Source organism: Calidris pugnax, unplaced genomic scaffold (genome assembly GCF_001431845.1).
Source record: "Calidris pugnax isolate Ruff unplaced genomic scaffold, ASM143184v1 scaffold360, whole genome shotgun sequence".
Taxonomy (NCBI): domain Eukaryota; kingdom Metazoa; phylum Chordata; class Aves; order Charadriiformes; family Scolopacidae; genus Calidris; species Calidris pugnax.
Genome location: NW_015091129.1, coordinates 348,736 through 369,941, shown reverse-complemented (window position 1 = coordinate 369,941; position 21,206 = coordinate 348,736). Strand labels below are relative to the sequence as shown.

The 21,206-nt window shown below is 38.7% G+C and overlaps 1 protein-coding gene across 8 annotated transcripts in view; it reads left to right on the top strand.

Moving 5' to 3' along the window:
- Nucleotides 1-21,206, top strand: part of TRPM3 (transient receptor potential cation channel, subfamily M, member 3) — a 278,412-nt gene that overhangs the window by 169,726 nt on the left and 87,480 nt on the right. For all 8 annotated transcript variants that reach the window (XR_001413818.1, XM_014958485.1, XM_014958484.1 and 5 more), the window contains exons 7-8: nt 5,919-6,093; nt 19,028-19,151. Coding sequence is in view for 7 of the 8 variants with exons in the window: in XM_014958485.1 (XP_014813971.1) it covers nt 5,919-6,093; nt 19,028-19,151 (299 nt within the window). In the remaining variant the exon portion in view is untranslated. The remainder of the gene's footprint in view (nt 1-5,918; nt 6,094-19,027; nt 19,152-21,206) is intronic.

Here is a 21,206-nt window from a genome sequence, read left to right as displayed (position 1 = left end):
TGGATATTAGGAAAAATTTTTTCACTGAAAGGGTTATCAGACATTGGAATGGGCTGCCCAGGGAGGTGGTTGAGGCACCATCCCTGGAGGTGTTCAAAAGACGGGTTGATGAAGTGCTGGGAGGTATGGTTTAGTGATGATGCTCCTTGTTTGTTGTGTGGGTGTCTATTTTTGTCAGTTAGGTTGACGGTTGGACAAGATGATCTTTAAGGTCCCTTCCAACCTAGAAGATTCTGTGATTCTGTGATTCTGTAACTATCAGATGGCTGGAAAACATCATAATTTTTCAGATATTTTAAAATCATTCACTTGAACTTAAAAGAGAATGATTCTTTCTCTACAAAGGATGTAGAAAAAACATGAGTTCAGTTTCAGAATGGACAATATTTCAGTGGAGTGTATTACTGTTAATCTCTTTCCAATTAATAAAATGTGAAACATACAATTTCCAAGGTTGTATACTTTCAGAGGACTTAGTGAAAACAGCAGCATTGCTGGAGATAGCCCAGCAAGACAAGTGCTATCCTCAGTTTTGCCCAGACTAGGGAAATTTTGTAGTAAATTCCATAAACTGATTTATTGGGCTGTCCATTTTAGTGCTTGGCACTAAGTTCCCACCTTCTGGATGAGTGCTAGGACTACAGCAACCCCCAGGGTTGCTGTAGTCCAGTTTTTCATCAATGTGATTTTATCCCAGCATTGTGTTCTTTCTGAGAGTCTCAGCAAAAAATTCCTTTTATAATGATGATGTCCTTCATTTTGTAAGGAGTAATTTTGTATTACCTTCATATTTGGCATGTCATCTCCCAGCCTGATATCATTCTTCTGAATGAAGTGGCTAAAACAAGAGGCTCTCTGTGGATATATCAGGCACTTTCAGACCATTCTTTGGAGACCATTTTGTAATGTGCATGCCCAAGCTGAAATAAGGTTCTTGCAGAGAATTCCTGACTCTTGCATTTCTATGGAGACACTGAGATCTAGTAGGAAAAATATTTTGATTGTCAGTTAAAGATAATTCCATCAGCTACATTCTTCCCAAAGTCAGAAGTTATGTTTTACTGGCAGCACATGCCAACATTTTTCAAAATGGTCCAGTGTTAGAGTAAGATAAGGAATGTCAGTTCTCAATATCATAGATACAAAAATTTTAGCAAATGTAGTGTTAATATCTAGTCAGGAATAGGTAGTCAATGTCTTCCTACCCACCAAATTTTTTCTACATACCATGTTCATTTCCAAATTCTGAGTATTTAGTGACAAAGACGCACTCAGGATTTTTGGTAAAAGTTCAAATCTGCTCTGCATTTTGCCTCAGAGTTAGTGAGAAGCAGATTTCTTTGGTACAAGTAGCTATGTTTTTATCGTGAAGCAAATACAATGTCATAAGTAATTTAAATGTGATTGGGAACATCGTAGAAAACTGAGACTGTAATAATTCCTATTTATCCTCTTTCTCAAACTCTAAGTTACTCAGGCAGATGTGACTTTTTTCTCCCATGTCTATGGACTTTCTTTCACACACTGTGGATACCATCACTTCTCAGAAATTAATCATGATAAATCTGGAAAAGCTCTTAACATTAGGATTCAGACAACTGTAGTGTAGAGGGCTCTCCTAAAAGCCAGAAGTGGTTATACTCTGAAGAAAGATCAACAAAGTACTATTAACTTTTAAAATAAAATTATTTTAAAATATTTTCTCTAATTCCAGAAACGTACATTCAAATTTTCTCTCCAAACTAAAGAAATAACATATTTTTCCAAACCAAAATTATTTATGAAGAACAATGAAAATTGCAAAGAAAAAAGTTCTATTTGCTGAAACTGAGGGAGGATTTCTAAAGGAAAATGAGATTTAGAAATCAACTTTGTCTTTTAAATTTTTTCTGTTTCATAAAGAAATCTACCAGATTAATTGAAAGAGTTGCACTTCAATCTGGAACCTAATCATATATGACAAATTAAGGTTCATGTGAGCTTTTTTTTTTAAAAAAAAAAAAGCTACAAAGTTTCACTGAAGAGTGGATTTGGAGACAAGTTGTTTTGTTTTACTAGCCTCAAATTAGAGGGTTGTTTTCATGCTGGATGTGTTTCTACAGGATCGGGGAAGAAAAAAAATGCCATCTGTTTATTCACAGGGAAGCACAACTAGAACACTTGCAGAGAACTGCTATATGCCATGCAACTGTTGTGACTACAGCAGTTCAAAAAATATCAAAAAAAAATAATTAAAAATTAAAGAATGAAGACTGCAAGAGGAATTTTAGAAATGTTTTCAGGTGGACAACTTATTGACCCAAAAAAGGAAAAAACAGTTCAGCTGTATAGACATTATATTGTTAGCATTACATATCTGATCAATATCCAGCAGAATACACTGAGACTGAACAAACTTCCAGTAGACTAAAGGAACCTGCTTTAGGAATGTTTTGAGATACATAAGGTGACTGCATCTATAATGACTACTGAGCATCACTCCAAACTCAGAAAGTTTTTCCCTTTTAGTCTTAGTAGAAGGCTATGAAGACTTCTACTCCTCTAATAGACAGAAATGTTCTGAATTCCATCTAAAACTACTAAAGGCCAATGTTCTTTATGTCACAGGAATATTCAGCTGTATTGCCTTTCACCTTTCAACTTGCTAAGGAAGATGAGCCAAACTCATCTAAATCTTGTCTCGTAAGACAGGGTCTTATTCCCCATGTATTCCTTTTGTCTTTTTCACCCATTTCTTCCAGTTTGTTCCTTTTGAACATGAGTGAGCATAGCTACAAACAATATTTTGCATGGAATTTCATGAGTGGCTTGCACAATGGTGCTGATGTGCCCATATGATGTGTCCTGCTGAAAATGCATTGCCGTGTGTATTCCAGGATCATACCTGCCTTATTCATGGTCTTGCCCCACCAAAAATTCTCTTGTGATCAGCTGGTTCACACCTTTTTCTTTTCTAGTATTTTCTCCTAATAAGTTCCCAGTTTACAGCAGAATATTTTAATCATTAAGTAAATGACTTTGCATGCTGCACTGTGAACTTTCTCCATTTCTATTACTCAGTCCTTAATGTCACCCAGATCCAATTTGACTCATTACTGAGAATACTTCTTAATACTATCTTATTAGCAAATGGCAGTGCCAGTTCTACTTCTTGTTTTGAAGTCATTAATAATAATGATAGGATCAGGGTAAGTTCATCAAGAAAATCCATTAGTACTACAGTTCCAGATACAGCTCTACCCATTAGTTAATTATATACTTTCGAATCTGTGCACTTATATTCAGCTTTGCTAACAACTTCATACATGGCATTATATCAAGTACTTTACAAAAGACCACCTTTGGTAAATGTTCAGATAAGGCTTTCTAACGTGTGGGATGTGGGGGTGTGTTTGTCCATAATGAAATAAAATGCGCCCTACCAGTCAGTTTCCAGTGGAAAATACTAAAATGCAGAAGAGGAATGCTGATGTAAGATTTCAGTGAGTTGTGGGGCTCCTTATCAGAGTTCATTTAGGTCTGCTTTGTGATCACTCTTTTGAGCAAGGAGGGCTGAAATCAAAACAGTGAAGGGAAATCCTTAGTCAGCTACCAAGAACTCTAATCTTAAACTATCAGAAGAACTAAAAATGCTAGAAGCATTAGCTATATGGTGTGGTATAAAGAAAAACTACATGAAAAGCAGCAAGTACTGATAGAAATTTCAAAAACTTGGTAATGTTACTTTAGCCAGACCACTAGAAATTAAATTATAAAATATCTCCTTCCAATTCTGTATTAGAATTCTAACTGAAGAGAGTCTCTCATCAGCCACCATGTGATTATATTGGTAATTATCATAAAGAAAAATATTCCACACCAAGAATTTTACTTTTACTTGTCTTCTTGTAGCAATGGTCTTACAAAAAAAAATAATAATTGTTGTACTAGACATAACTATAAACAACATTTCTTTTGTCACCTAGTACCAAAGGAAAACTGGGGCAGACCTGTGACATGAGGTCCTTTTCTGCATGCTCAGCTGCAACCAGATGTATCATATGACATCTCTTGTTACAGGAATTAAGTCGTATTATTTATTAGATCCTCAGGAAGAAATGGGGGTTTTTTTGCTAATATCTAGAATGCACTTTTAAGGTATACAATTTTAAGGATGATTAAAAGAACGTAGACAAACAGCTCAAATTTGCCAAACAAAACTCATCCTTAGCTTAAATCTCTTAGTGGAAGCACATGTGGGACAGATTAACACACCAGACTTAAAATTCACTCTTCTTAAACAAGGTTCTTATTTTTCATTTCTCATTTTACTCTGCTCCCCAAAACTGCTTTTCCACAAAGACCTTTGGAAAGAACTTAAGCACCAAACGAACTTAATGATTAGGTAGAACAGCAATTCGGGGAAGTTCTTAAGATTAATTAATAAATTAATCAGTGACCTCTATGCAAATCATTCTGGTAACCACCTTGTTATATTCTACCCTTCTTACTCTCTTTGATTATCCTGGACTTCATAACTCTGTTTATAGTTTTCTTACAAAAATAAACACCCACGCTTTACTTAGGTTATATAATAAAAGAGCCACAAACTGACAGTAGATACAGTCATAATAAAGCATGCTGGGAGTCTCTCCAGGAAATACAATGTTTGCTCGTAAAGTGGTTCAGGAGTGCTTACAATATTTTGCTGTCGTATATAAGAACTGGAGGGTTTTCTCCTCTTTTAAAGAACAGTTCATTGTTTTGACAGTAACTCAAATCCTTAAAAATTTTTATGATCATCAAAAATCATTTGATTTGTGAATGTTGTGAATGTTGTGAATGCCTCATGCAACTTTTCCCAACCCAACAATTAACAGTTTGGGGCATTCTTCTTATTATTTTAGTGAAACATCAAAAGTCTATGCAGAATGCATATAGTTTTTCTTCACAAAAGCTAGTTTAAAAGGAAAAGTCTTTCTGCTGACAAAACAAAACCCCTGCTAATAGAAAATGTTTAAGCTGTTTTACTGCCTGAGTCCTTTTGAATATCCCAAGTGACAACTGCTCAAGAAGTGACAACCATAAAAGCTTTTTCAGTGATGTTAACACCAGCCTGGTGTCAGATTGCCTTTCTCAAAATCTACAAGACTTTCCTGGCAAAGTCTGTGCCAAAATTTTTGCAGAGGGCTCCCATCGATTTATACCTCAAGTACTGAAAATGAAGATGGCTTTCCCCAGGTTCAGCACTAGTTCAGCTCTCCCTGGAGCAATGCCCCCGGTGTGGGGACTGCAAATCAAGGAATATGTTGCAAAATTGGGAGAGAATTCAGAGAAAAACTGTCAGACCAACTAGAATTGGAAAACAAGTGTTGCATGGTCTTGTAACAGAATACGTTTCGTTTATCAAAGAGAAGGTTGCAGGGCTATCCAGCTGCAACCTTAAAATGCACATAATACAGCAACAAAAATATCACAGCAGGGATTTTAAAACAGCAAGAAAAGCTACTGGAAGCCCTGAGGATTGGAAACAGACACCGTGCAAAATCTAGATTACAAGCAAGCTACAAAGTCATGATTCTGAACATGTTAGGAAGAATCATGATAGCTTTCAAACAAAGAGTCAAGCTTTTAAAGTATTCGCGGTCTATTTCAACCCTAAATTTGGTATTTAAAACAGAAGATCATTCTAGAAAATCCTGTTCTATGCAGTGGAACCAATAAGGTGAATACACTGGTCCATTCTGTCCTTAAAATCTATGATTTTCTGAAAGCCATTTTCTCTGACATAACACTGTCCAGTCACAATGCAGCAGTTTCAGTCTAATTTATTTTTTTTTCTGTCTTCTGTTATGTTTTGTTTGCTTTGCTGGGTTTGCATTTTTTGTTCCTTTTCTTTTTTGTTGGGTTTTTTTGTTTGTTTCTTTCTTTTACTCCAGGAATTGGTCAAGGGGTTCCTGTGGTGGCCCTCATTGTGGAAGGAGGTCCCAATGTTATCTCCATCGTTCTGGAGTACCTGCGAGACACTCCTCCTGTTCCTGTTGTGATATGCGATGGCAGTGGCCGGGCATCTGACATCCTTGCCTTTGGTCATAAATACTCTGAAGAAGGAGGGTAAGTCGTTTCCTGGCATGTGTCCTTTCTCCATCCACTGGTTCAATTTGGGGGTAAGATAGAGCCCAGAAAATTATTAGCAATATAGCTCAAAAAGCAATACCTTCCACACACAGCTATTTCCATCATCAAAATATTGAAATATTGAAGGCATCCAAGCCCCACTGCATCCCAGAAAATAGGGACTTAAAGCAACACTTAAGAAAATTTACAGAATTGAACAGAGGAGTAGAAATTAAATCATAAAATTACTTGCCATGAGGTGCAATGCATTAACGAGTACAGTATATGACGTCTTGCAGTTGCAAGTCAAGGGATTCAGTCAAAGGGCACAGGGAGTTATTTTCACTGGCTTAGATATGCTATGTCATTCTTCAGGTTTCATTCAGCCCTACATACCCATATGAGATAGTTTGTATTTGCCTTGCCTTTTGGGCATAATTTTGGGCATAATTCTCCACACTTACCTATATTCACATATGACTACTCATGCAATGATCTTTGTTTGCGCAGTCCCGCCTTTCTTTGCAGATAGCATGTTAGTATTTAGCTTTTAATATGGAAGATTCAAGAGTGTTTTTGTTGAATCAAGCTGTAAGCATGTGCTGCAAATCCACAATGCGTATTACTACTGAATACAAGTATTCAATATTCGTTGTTCTTCTCCTTTTTCCCAAAAAATATGTAAACGACCATGGAATCACAGAACAGTTGAGGTTGGAAGGGACCTCTGGAGGTCCTCTAGTCCAATACCCCTGTTCAAGCAGGGCAACCTAGAGCCAGTTGCCCAGGATCATATCCAGATGGCTTTCAAATATCTCCAGGAATGGAGACTTCATAGCCTGCTGGCAACACTCCTCCTAATGCAGCCCAGGATACCATTAGCCTTTGTTACTGCAATGCACATTGCTGGCTCACATTCAACTTGGTGTCCACCAGGACTCCCAGATCGCTTTATGCCCAGCTGCTTTCCCACTGGGATGCCCTCAGGATGTACTGGTACATGCTCTTATTCCACCCCAGGTGCAGGACTTTGCATTTCCTATTGTTGAACTTCATGAGGTTCCTCTCAACCCATTTCTCCAGCTAGTCAAATTCCATCTGCCAGTGGGCAGCATGACTGTCTGGCATGATAGCCACTCCTCCAAGCTTTATATCACCCATAAACTTGTAGAGGGTATACTCAGCCCCATCTTCCTGATCATTAATGAGGATGTTGAGGAGGATTGGACCCAGTATTGGTCCCTGGAGTACACCACTAGTTGCTGGCCTTCAACTAGACTTCATATGACTGATCACCACCCTTTGGGCCCAGCCATTCAGTCAGTTTTCAATTCACTGTCTGCTTCTCCAGCCCATACTTCAACAGCTTTTCTATGAAGATCTTATGGGAGACAGTGTCAAAGGCTTTACTGAAGTCTACATAGACAATATCCACTGCTTGACTCCAGTCTACCAAACCTGTAGTTTCATCACAGAAGGTGATCAAGTTGTCAAGCATTACTTCCTCTTGGTGAATCCATGATGGTTACTCCTGATCATCATCTCTTTCATGTGCCTGGATATGGTTTTCTGGATTCGCTGCTCTTCATCACCTCCCCAGGGATCAAGGGGGGAGCCTACAGGAACAGCCTGTAGTTCCCTGCGTCCTCATTCTTGCTCTTCATGAAGACAGGAGTAACCATTGTTTATCTCTAGCCCTCAGGCAATTCTTACAGTTGAAATGATTGTTCAAAGTTTATGTGATGGCCTTGCAATGATATCAGCCAGCTTCCACAGCATTTGTGAATGCATCTCATGACACGAGCCCATGGACTTATGTATGTCCAGTTTGTTTAAGTATTCAATGACCTGATCCTCTCCCACCAAGGGCATGGCTTTCTTCCTCCAATCTTTCCTCCTTCGTCTCTGGAATTGAAGGCAGCACTCAGTACTTCAGTCTTTCACATGTCCTACACCATCACATCCCCTGCCCCATTCATAGAGCTTGAGGAGGTGATACTTGAATATTAACTAGATTTCTCAGGCTCCTCTTCCCTCTGTGTCTTATGCCATAAGACTCTTCCAAGCAGATCTCTAAAGAGGCCAAAGTCTGCTCTTTTCAAGTCCAGGGTTATGGTCTTGCTTTTTGCCCTCTTCCTCCTCTCAGAATCCTGAACTCCACCACCTCATGGTCACTACAGTCAAGGCTGCCTTTGATCTTCACATCCTCACTAAGTCCCTCTTTGTTGGTGAGTATGAAATCCAGAAGAGCACTTCCTTTCATTGGCTGCTCTATCACTTGCATCAAGAAGTTCTTGTCAATGCACCCCAGGAACCTCCAGGATTGCTTATGCCTTGCTGTGTTGTCCCTCTAGCACATATTGCATTGGTTAAGATTTCCCGTAAGTGCAAGAACCTGTGAACATGAGGCTGCTGCTAGCTGTCTGTAGAGGGCCTCATCCACTTGCTTTTTCTGGTGGTGCAGCCTGTAGCAGACGCTCACTACAATGTTACCCTTACTCATCTTCTCTTTAATCCTAACCCATAAACTCTCAGTTGATTTATCATCCATCCCTAAGCAGACCTCCATGCTGTTCTCACATAAAGGGCAACTCAACTCCTCATCTTCCTAACCTGTCTTTCCTAAAAGCTTGTATCCCTCCATTGCAACACCTCCAGTCATGACAGACATCCCACCATGTCTCTATGATTCCAAAAAGATCATGGTGCTGCAACTGCACACAGATCTAACTCATTATGTTTATTCCCCATATTGTGCACACTAATATACAGGCACCTTCAAGAGGCACCCCAAGCATACTGAGTTCTCAGGAAGGGCTTTGGGTATTTCTTCATCATGGTACCCTTTAGGCACTTCCTTACTTCCATAAAAATGACAGAGGTGAGCCCACTTAAGCCCTTGTTTGGTGATTTTGTAATCCCTTCCCATCACACCACTCCAAACTCTTTGCTCATCAACCCTGTGCATCACAGCCTCACAGAAATGTTGATGACTCTCTCACCCTTACCCAGCATTCCCACTTTAAAGCCCTTCTTACCAGGTCAGCCGTTTTGACAAAGGTGACTTTGCCCTGCTTAGTGAGGTGGATCCCATCTCACACAAGGAAACACTGATCTGCAAACAGGGCCCCATGCTCATAGGGCACAGAATCCCATCACCAATATCATCTCTGCACACAGTTATTGGCCTATATTATCAGTGCCCACCTCCCCACACCTTTTCCTCTGACCAGCAAGATTAAGGAGAACACCACCTGGGCCCCTGTGCCCTTAACTGCTGCTCCCAGAGCTCTGTAGTCACCTCTGATACTCTCCAGGCTTCCCCTTGCAGTATCATTGGGGACCATGTGGAAGAATAGCACGGGTAGCAGTCAGATGGTCAGAATAGCTTTGGCTGTACCTCCACCTCCACAATATCCCAGTTCTAGGCCCTAGCAGGGAGTAAACCTCTCTAGTTGATAGGTCAAGTCAACAGATGAGTATCTCTGTTGCTTACAGCAAGATGCTCATTATAATCACTCTCCACTTCTTCCTGGTGGTATTGCATGTGTTAGGGTCAGGTGGCACAGATCCTTTGCTTGAAGGCACACATGGCTCCTGTTCAACTTCAAGAACAGTGAATCTGTTTTGTGGCTGTAAGCCATTAGGTGGGACAGGAGCCTTACTCTTGGTGCCAGCAGTCACAAGTTTTCATCCTTTACCATCTCCAGAGGTTGCACTTACTTAATATTTCGTGTGGACACTGTCTTCACCTTTATTGCAATTGGAGTCCAGGGTTCTTCAAGCTGATGCATCTCAGAGAAGATTGTGTCTACCTCCTTTTAATCTTCTCTGACGCTTGGTAGCTTGCTACATTCATTCCGTAACTCCTATGCTTGGTGGCACAGCTCCTCCAAGACAGCAGACCTACAGGAAAGAAGGCCATCTCTCCTGGGAATCAAAGACAGACCCTGAAGCCTAGGGCTTGGTGAGCTGTATTCACCACCCAAAGCTCCATCTGCATCAAAGTCTCTGCTATGGCAGGGGGAGCTATTCCAGCACCTGCCAGGAAAAATACCCTGTGGCATGTCACCATCATACCTGAGACTATTTACAGCAGAACAAATGCAGTTGAGGCCCCCTTCTTTACCCTCTCTTGCACAAGCTGCTGCATCTGTTAACTGTACTCTTGGCCTGGTTCTTATATGCACCTCTCCCAAACACAGGCTAATAGGTGCTTGGCCCTCCCTTAATTAAGGGGTCAGTTGCAAATAAAGCTACAGGCACCCTGGGTCAAGGGCTGCTCATCATGCTCTTTAGAAAATGCTGGTGTTCTCTCATGCCCACACCTTTGTGGCTGACCTTACCTCGTCCTTACCTGGCAGCAGCAGGCACCTTCATAGGGTTCCCTGGTGTTTCGCAACGGTCATGGACTTTGTTCCCAGCAGCTCCCAAAGCAGAGCCCAGAGTCTGCTGCTCAGCGTAGGAAAGAATGGATAACAGAGGACTTAATAATCTGAGAACAAAACATCAAAGTGGAATCAAAACCCCCTCAGATTCTTATAGCTAAGCGCCATTTCATGCATTTTGTCTAAGTAGCTGCAGTAATCTGATCAGGATTCACTGGAGACTCATTTTTGTGTGTGTTAGAATATGTGAAGAAATGTATTCACACCTACAACAGAGTTAGGCAAATAATAAAAAAAAAATCCATAAACACTGAGCTGCTATAGACCAAGCATGTTTTGTAAAAATAAGTATGATCATGAACTTACTCAACCTAAAACTCCTACTGGGAATAAGAATTTCCACAAATGTTTAAAGCCATTTTACATTCAGGTTCATGTATAGTCAAGTGCTGCATCTGGGATAGATCTGAATGTGCCAGGTTTCATCTGAATCTGAGAAGTTTTTTCTCTGTTTTTAGTGACCTCACAGTTAATATAGTTATCATTCTTAAACATGTTTTATCCCTTTCTTTGCTATGTACCTATACAGTTTCCATCTACCTTGTCTGTGTTCTGATGTCGTAATGAAAAAGAATATAGCAAGAAGAGAATGAATGCAATTTATTTCAATATATAAAGGGGGCCTATAAAAGAGATGGAGAGAGACTCTTTACCAGGACCTGTAAGGACAGGACAGGGGTCAATGGTTTTAAATGGGAAGGAATTCCTTATGATGATACTGGTGAGAAACTGGAACAGGTTGCTCAGAGAAGTTGTGGATGCCTCGCCCCTGGAGGAATTCAAGACCAGGCTGGATGGGACTTTGAGCAACCTGATCTACTGGAAGGTGTCCCTGCCCATGGCAGAGGGGTTGGAACTAAGATGGTATTTAAAGGTCACTTCCAACCTGAACCATCCTGTGATTCTGTGATTCTGTGATCTTATTTCGTCATCACAAACTCTTGAATGTAAGAAAGGCAAATGATAGAATCACTAGAGGCAGAGCAAACAAGTAATTTCTTATCTGAGGTGCTCAAGTCTTGCTTTATGACAGCTATTATTCTCCCTTACTACGGATCTTCTTTCTGTGATGTTGCCATTCCAGGTAGTGCCTGCAATATTATCAAATAGCATAATTATTTTTCTTTTCCTTCTTTTTTTTTTCCTGTTCACCTTGCAGTAAATAGAGTGCAAAAACTATGAAATTTCTAAAGCTAGCTAGTGGGAATTTCTGAAGCAGTTTGCCCTGCTTCAGAAAAAATGAGTCTAAAATGCAATGACATTTTTAAGAATACCACAACTGAAACACCAATATTATTTATAATCATAAAAATATTCTGCCCAAATACATTCAGCTTCAGATACAAATTGTGTACTTTTTCCCCCTCTGTGACCTACTTTTGATTAGTGCTTAGCAATATGAGGAGAATACTGAATTACTGGCACATTGAGCTCAGTTACTAGCATTTTTTTTTGGATGGAATATAAGTAGGTTATACAGAACTGTGTTTATTAGATTCTAAATCAATATAGAACATCCAAATTGCATGCAGAATTTAATTCTGCAGTCCACTGTGCAATCAGATTATAAAGTAAAATACCTATTTTAATTCTGGCTGCTGGCTGCAAATCAGGGTCTTCTCTGAGACACAGCATATCTTCCAACTGCTATGCACTGGATATATGATCTGAATCATTCAAAAATCATGTAATTCATGGCAGCAACAGGCTCAGCACTTGTATGTTGGTATTATCATGCTGTTTTTTCAGTGTCAAATTCTCACTCATTGCAGACCTATACAGATTCATTTTCTACTTATAGGAATGTTTATATATGTATACTAAGCACTGCTGTGAGTTTTTAAGTTTATTTGAAAGTTTGTTTCCCAGAGGATGGAAGTGAAGGAGGATAAAATATAGCTCTCTGATTGACTTTCAATCTGTGTGGTACCAATATGTCCTCTCAGAGAGATTCTTAATTGTGGACAACCGCTTATCTGTTCAACAGGTCCTTTTGTATCAGGTTTCACAGAATTGTGATGTGCCTACCTTCTGTCCTTATCATTTATCCTTCCTAACTGATTTCATATAGCAGAAAAAGGCCTGCTTTTTTGTATTAATATCCCTTTAAAATGTCAAATTATGTGTGTCCTTTAGAAGCGACAAGAAGCTTGAATCTGGCTTATTTTAAGACCTGATGATAGGCTTTCCTCCTGAAAAGATGAACATCTCACTCACCTAGGGCAGTCTTTGGGTGCACGTTGTAACTGTTAGCAAGACTTCTCTGGGCTGCTCTGGAATGAGGCTGCCAGCACTGCCTTGCAGGAGATGCTGCCTGCAACTATGTGAGATACCAAGAACAGGTCAGAAGGAACTGTGAAGCATACCTTGAAGTAAAGATGTTTCTGGAGGTAAATCAGTTTTCAGGCCTCATCTCTCTCATTGAAGTTCCAGGGGGAAGACAAGGCAGAACGCATTTTCCCACAGAGCTGAGGTTTCAGCATTATGAATGTCAGGTATGCAGAATTAACACCGGTGGGGTTTTTTTAAGTTTACCATAACTTTAATATCAGGGACTACTTGGTCTGAAAAGTCTTGAACAGAGAATTAAGAATGTACAAGTTAGCTACATTTTCTACAAGCAAATAAGTCTCAGTAGTAGTCTGGGAGTATCTTCCCAGACACTTCCCAGCATCTGTACTGGGAGTATCTTCCCAGTACCTTTTACATCTTAATGACAAATAAGCTATGTACACGGGATAAACTAAATGAGAAGGCAGTTTAAATGCAACCTTCCCCATGTGGTGAACTGGAAGAATTATTTGTCTGCATTGCTACTGCATCACTAGGGGCCCCAACTTAAAAGTCAGATTTCTGAAGTACTTAATTTCTCTTCTACTTAAAAGTTGAAAATACGTTGAAGAGCATTGAGAGGTTAGAACATAAGATTGATCATAAACACTCAGATTTAGTCCCTACTAAGCACTATGTGGATATCCTATCTCCTTCACATTAACCTGAAGCATTTTTTACTTCATAATCAAGGATGCCTTCTCTTCTGACTCTCTTCTCACTGTCTTGCATAAAAGCACAAGCTGGAATTAAAACAACTGTAAAGTGCAACTATTTATAGGAACATTCAGTAGTTTTTAATCCTTGGAGATTTTTTTTAATTAAATGCTGAATTTCAAATGAGAAAAATGAAACAGTAGGTTAAAACTATGTCACTTCTTAGACAAATATTTCCTTACAGAATGGGAAATGACTTGCAATATTCGAATACAGTCTCCAAGCTGAGTTTATAGCATATTAACTACTCCATCAGTTCTACTCCTGCAAGCATTAGCCCCTTAAGGAGTTCAGTTCAATGCCATAAAAAATGTACTTCTTGCCTAACGTTCACAAGGAAACATAAAAACATTCTCTGTGCTTTACATGAGCATTCTCATATGAGAATCATTAAAGAGTGCCTTTGGATTGATCTGTCTCTGCATCCGCTGAGGCATAGTTTTTAGGCTTCATAACTGAAGTATGTTAATTAAATGCCTTTTTTTCTAATAGGAAAAATATAGATATTTTTCACCTCAAGCAAAAGGGATCATACCATACTTATAATGTGGGTCTTCTGTATACCCCATGGTGTATATCACACCATGGGGGATGATAGGTACTATCACATGTGAATTACTTTGAAAGATTTTTTTCATATTGCATACTTTTATATCATTACTTTTCTCTTGTAACAAAGCACTTTGCAAATCAAAAGCTGAATAGAATAAGGCCATTTCTTTGCTGAAATGAAATCATCTCTCTTTTGGTGAAGGGGCAACCATTTATTAAACATAGTTAGGGAAAAATGGTGTAGAACAACCACCACTGAAGAGCTGCAAGTAAATCTGACTCCTTATAAAAGCACCCAGAAATCATCCCTCTTTGAATAGAAACAAGGAATAATTACATTTATTTTCTGTCTCTTCTTATAAAAATACTATGAAAATGCATGGATTTAAAAGGCATGAGAAAAGTAGTCAGTCCCACAGAGTTGCCCAACTGTGTCTTATTTGTAATTCCAATGCAAGCAAACAACAGCAGAGCCTCTGGTCATGTTTCTTACATATGGTGTAATTGTCTAATGTGCAAATCATAATTAAAACAGAAAATTCCCTAAGCTCTCCATAAAGGAGGGCAGGGAATAGTTTTCACATCACACTGGTATTTTATGGATATATTTTCTTTATCCTGAATAAAAAGAATAATTACAAAAAAAAAAAAAAGAATTCGTAAATGAAAAGTTAGAAACAGATTGCATGCTGTTCATTGAATCAAGTGTTTAATTTAGAGATTTTCAAAGCATTTTGGTAACAATAAGTGTAAAAAAATATATAATTAACTTGCATTTTGAAATTGGGGGAGAGCATAATCATTATAAATCTCTGTATGATTCCAGTACTAAAAAGAACTAAGAAGAAAAAAGATTAAATAATTTTGGGAGCTGGCTATGGGCCAGATCTTTCAAATCGCCTCCAATGTTGACTATAAAATCATATGCCATGAGGCTGAAAGACTGTAATGCTATTAAGTGGAATGTCTATTACTTCCTTAAATATTAGGCATGACTTCAAAAAAAATTCTTTCTAAGGAGGGAGGATGCCAAAATTGTGTCATCTCTCTCTTCTGCATTGGCTAAAGCAATGAAGGGAGTTCTGCTTTGCTGTTTAGTCCTCCAGTATATTTTGGACAGAAATTGGATGTCACTTTAGTTACTTTAACACTTCAGTGTTTTTAAGTGGCCTTCCCTGATGGATCCAAGACATCCTTCTCCCTTTTTTCCTGTGATAAGGCCGTACAGGTCAGTTCTGAGAGTCTGATGCATCACAACTAATGTTGGCATCTTCTTTAAAAAAAAAAAAAAAGGAAAAATTGCTCATAGCAACAATTGTGAGTAGATTTTTTTTTCCTGAAACTAAATGTAGGTGGTTCTAGTTTAAATGTCAGATTTTTTACAGGTGTCTAAATTTCATCAGCAATACAGGTCCTCTTGAAAAAAAGAAAAAAGTTGGATACCTAGACATTTAGGAAAATGGGCTTATCTTAGGTGTTTAGGCAATAAAAGAACCGATTTGAACTATGTGGGGAATGAAAGAAAACAGGTTACATTGCCCTATTGTAGAACGCTTTGTTTAGGCAGGTGCAAGTTATCTGCAGTATTACTTCTATGGCAAATTACGTGAAATTCAGGGAATTATGCCATCGAAATGCCCCAAACAGGACTTTATTGGTACCTGTATTCTAGGTAAGACTTCTAACCCCAAAAACGCAAGGAACCATCTCTTTTACCTTTAATCTAAAATTCAGAATCAGTGATTTTAAAAAATATGTTCTGAAGTTTTACGTGTAACAAACATGGTTGCCTTTGCATAGTCGATAAATCATCACCCCACCTGCAAGTCCCAGTTACTTCCCTCACACTGGTCTGTGAAGTTACTTGTTTTACACACATTAGGTTCAGTGTATGCATCACAGATTTAGCTTTTAATAGCCTAGCACAGTTTGTATTCCTCCCAGCTGTGTGTCACAATCAGGAACTTTGATCTGATACCTTCTAACATCTATAAGTTCCTAAGGAGTAAATGCAATATAGTCTTAATATGACTGATTTCAGTTCACACAAAACTTAACTCAGCTATGATTACTTCATGAGAAAGCTTGCTATTATTGTTTCTACTTCTGATTACAATCCCTTCAAGTTTTTCATCTCGCAAAGACAGTGACCAGGCTTGCTGTAGGACTGCAGATCAATGAGATATTAAAAAAAGAGTACTTTGTATGGCTAGAAAACTGCATAAATCAAATGACAACAAGAAGTTTCTGAACAATGGTACTTTGACAGATGTGTACCCCTGTAGTTAGGGAACCACTTCTTGAGACCTTTTAAATAAAACAACTCCATACCTTTCACACAGAGTTTGCTTTACATTAAGTTTAAAATTATGATAGGATACTGTTTCTGAAAGTCGAATTCAGGAAAGGAAAGTGATAGCTGCTTACAAAGCCTCAGGACTTAATTCTGCTTTCAGTCAATGCTTATGAAAGAAAACTTCTGCTTTCTGTGTGCGTTAGCCTGAGAGACAGCTATTTCTGAAATGAAATTTCAGGTTTGGATTCTATGCTTTTTTTAAGGAAAATTAAACTACAATGAGAAAAGAGGATGGTTTTCATCCCAGAACCATTGGAAACATTTTCTGAAGTTCTCTAATTCAGATTCTTCCAACTATGTATTTTTTCATATACTTCATATACTTTTTTTTGCTTTTTCATATATTTCACTTTCATATATCACTTCCAAAGGAAATTAGAACTTTATTTAACAAATCCCTTTTTAGCTTCTCCAGTTGATATTTTTAGGAAACTGGTTCTTAGTGATTAACCCCTTTTTCCTTTCTTAGCCTGAAGGATGCAAAACTGCATAGTTCTGAACCATTTATATTTGTGGTGATAGCTCCCTGTTAAGAGCAGCCTTCTTGACTAAAGCAAATTCCCAACCTTTTTTAAAGACCCTAAAAAAGGAGGGTTCATAGTTTATATCTTATATGACATACTAATCTGTACTCAAAGTATGTTACTGCTTTTTAGGGTCTCAGCCTTTCCAATTCCCTTTAACATGGACTGAATGAATCTACATTTCTACCTGTGCTCTGACACCTTGTTTCATGTTTCATGCTTTCAACATTCTTACTTCTATACAGGAGGTCAGGTTATTTTTCTTATACCCCCCCACCAGAAAAAGTCCTCTGCTGTCAGCTCTCACTGCTGCCCACCAAGAGAGTTGGAGTTTTCATATGTTATCATATGTTATCATATGTTGCCTTGTGGTGAGGGAAGCAGGTCACACTACTGGGAAGGAGGGCTTACCTAGTGAGTTAGCAGTAAATGCAGCGTTGTCACTTCTCCAGTATCCCAGGGAAAAGCACGTCTGGGACCTCAGTGCAAAGAGGAAGTGCAGAGGTAGACTCTCCATTCAAGAGAAGTCCATAATAAAGTAGAAAACAACAGGAGGAGCCAGGCACAGAAAGAACAGTGATCCACAGCATGGTCTAAAACCCCATGTAAACTCATTTTAATCCAAATACATTAACATGCGCCTTACAGGCTTCTTTGTGAAGTGGAACTCCTGCTCAACAGAGACATTTACAAAGTCAAATTTAGAGACTAGAGAACATACACACTCCATATGACACCCCATATTCTCCTATGCATCTCTATACCTCTTTCCCACTCCCATTCATTGTCTCTTCTAACATTATGGTTGCTGTAGGTATAAAGAGTAGATAATTAAATCATATTTGAAGTTCAGTTGTGTAATGAATATCCTGCAGTCTCATTTGGGCTTCCCTGCTGCAGAAAAGTACTGGCAACTTTTACCAATAGCATGAAATAAACAGGGGTTTGGTCATTATTCTCCCAAAGCAGCTGCCGTAAACTAACAAAAGGTTTTAGATACTGTGCTGCTTCTCATAATGCCTTGTGGCTGCTGCAGGGCTAAATCTTTGTTTATCTTCTGTCATAAAATCTGGGTCTTGAAGATTCTCTGATTTTCATTCCCGCACGTGTTTGACAATGACTTATCCTGTAAAACATTCTGACTCAGCAAATTCAAAACACTCAGTTGTAATTTTTAAGTGAGAAAACTGCTATAGTGTAGAAGCTTTCACACATCAAAGGATTCATGTTCTAAATTAGAGCCCACTATTTTGTGAGACATTAACAACAGCAACGTTTCACCCAGAGCAGTCCTGAGGAACAGGCTTTTTGATGGGGAGGGTTCAAGCACTAATATTCCATGTAATGTTACTATTTATTGCTGCTGTTGGGCCACTTTTTGCAAGCACTAACGTTAGCACTGAGGAGGAATATAAAAAATGGTTACTCTTTAAACCTGAATGTCAGCATGGACAAAAGCAAAATGGTTTCCTAAAGTCGACTTGGAAACAAGGAAATTTTTTTGTTTGTTTTCTTGCCTGATCCTGTGCAGCGTCAATAAGGTGAGTTGAAACTGTTGGGATATTCAAGCTAAAATCAAAAACACTGACAACACAAATGCTTCTACTTTCACAAAGTGAACTATGAGTTGAATTATGCTAATTCACTGCTAGAAAGACGTCTTCACCAAGAAGTGCTGGTTTCTCTCAAATCCAAACTGTCAGTATCATTCTTGTTTTTGCTAGGAAATCCCACAGAGCTGATAGTCTGAATGACCTTCTGTCATGCAATATGTGGGACTTACATAAAAACTTTGGAGATAAGGGACCCCAACATGATAAATGTGTTTTTCTAGATCAGTGTTTTCCAATTTGCCTCTGATGGTTTCACCAATTCCTGTCCTTCAAACCTGTCCAGAACAACCTGCAGTGACTTTTTGTCTAACTCTTATTTGTTTGAGCTTTGGCTGAAGTTGCAATGTTCCCTTATGTTTTTCCACTTTATTTTTTCTTTTTGAATTTCAGACTTATCAACGAGTCTTTGAGGGACCAGTTGCTAGTTACCATACAGAAGACTTTCACATACACCCGAACCCAGGCACAGCACCTCTTCATTATCCTCATGGAATGTATGAAAAAGAAGGAGCTGGTACGTTTACACTTTTCTTAGAGGCAAAGAAAGAGCTCGGTGCATTGTTTTTATCAAGTCTTTCAAGTGCCTGTTAAAGGATTTCATAAATCTGATCACTGTGATCCAGACTCTAAAAGGATATTACATCATGCTGACATTTGTTTGTTTTAATCAAAATTTTCTCATTTAAAATGATTAATCCAACAGATCTGTTCGCTTTGTAAATTCCTCTAGATTTCCTTTGGCAGGACAAAATCCAGCTAGTAGAGTATGAATATTACTGCTTTTCAGTCATCCTCAGGCATACAGTGATTAAAATTCTACATCATTCAACTACTGGAAACCTCAGAAAGAAGCATAATTGTTTATCTATCACTGGGATCATATTTTAAAGATGCTGTGGAGTTGCACAGTTGTTTTATTTTATTACAGAGATGCGTGACAGGAAAAGAAAATAGCCTGTCTCCAAGGTTCCTATCCTGCAGTGGGAAGGCATACTTTAACTCATACTTACAGTTTCTTGAAGAACACAAGATCTTTCAACAATTTCTGGGAGCTCCACGAGGCTGCTTTTGCAGAAGCATTTTTGAATCACATTGTAAAAAACTTAGGATTCAATTCCAGGGGTTTTTATTTCTTACAAACTGCCTGAATAGACACACTTCAATTTTGCAGCTTAATCTTTCTTCTAAGCTTTATTTTCAGTTCATATCACAGGCTCCTGCTACATTTTGTGTAGAGTAACACTCAAGAGCAAAGATTGACTCAGTTGTTTTACAGAAGTTTCATTTTCTGAAACTGGTTAAGTTTTTTGTGACTTCATCCTCTGCAGTGCGTTTTAATTTCAGTTGAAAATATGGCATAGAGTAAACGCCACTGGAGAGGAATGGGGGAATATGGTCAGGAAGTGTTAAAAACAAAAGGCTGCCCTTCTAAACAGAGCTTTGCAAACTAGAAGATACTTCTTTATATGGTTCAACGTACCAAAAGCGCAGTATTCTGTTCAGTAGCCAGCTGTTCATGCATCCGTGAAAAAGTGGCCAGCCTTCCTCATGCATAACTAATCATTTACAAGTACCACAATCAGCTGGCATATACCTTGGACAATGGCAGAGAGGAGATGATCCCAAGGACAGCTTTTCAGGGAAGACATGACAGCAGCATGCAGCTCCACTGTGCTGTCGCAATGTACATCACTGTTTGAGCTGGACATACAGCAGTCCCTGCCACCTTCTTTCTCCCACAATCAGGATTCAAACTGTATAGCAGACTTTAAACATCCTCTAGCTATTCACAAGCAGCCAGTGCAGCCCACAAAGTATAGACTAGTCATACCTTCCCTGGGTAAACTACATGAAGATAAAGAGTTCCTTTTTCTTTCTTTCTCATTTTTTCCCCCTCCAAAATAAAGACCCTCAGAAAAATATTACTGTGCTACAGAAATACTTTTCTTACCCATTTATAATAGCCAAGGTATGCCATGACCTCCATGGCACTTGAGTTTCCTTTACATGTTTAGTACCTATGGGCATCATTCTACCTTAATGTTGAATTTGCTTTAACATTTCTTATCAATAATTAGCAGAGAAAACCTCCTTAGAGAAACAGCATAATTCTTTTATTCTTTTATTTCTGGTAATATAATAATAACAATAATATGTACATATAGGACCTCATTGGGAACTAGTTTTCTGCATGCAAACATACAAAACATACTTAATAGGAGAAGATGGAAGAAAGGAATGAGGAAGGAAAGGAGATATAGAGGGAGAGGAAAAGGGAGGGAGCAAGGGAGGCAAGAAGGCAGAAAGAAGGAAAGGCAGGAAGGTAGGAAGAAAGGAAGAACAGAAAGTAGAGGCAGACATTGAGACTGGAAAAATGCAATTCTGGACTGTTCCAGACATCTAAATCCAGAACTGGTTGTCAGGCTTTGAACAAACTCTGCTACTGCAAAGTTAACTGTGATGTTTTTCTCTGCAGTATTCACATCAGGATTTTTATTGCAAGCAAGGTTATGCATTTGTTACAAGTTTCTTTGCAGACATGTAACCTCTGTCACCACTGACACTCTTT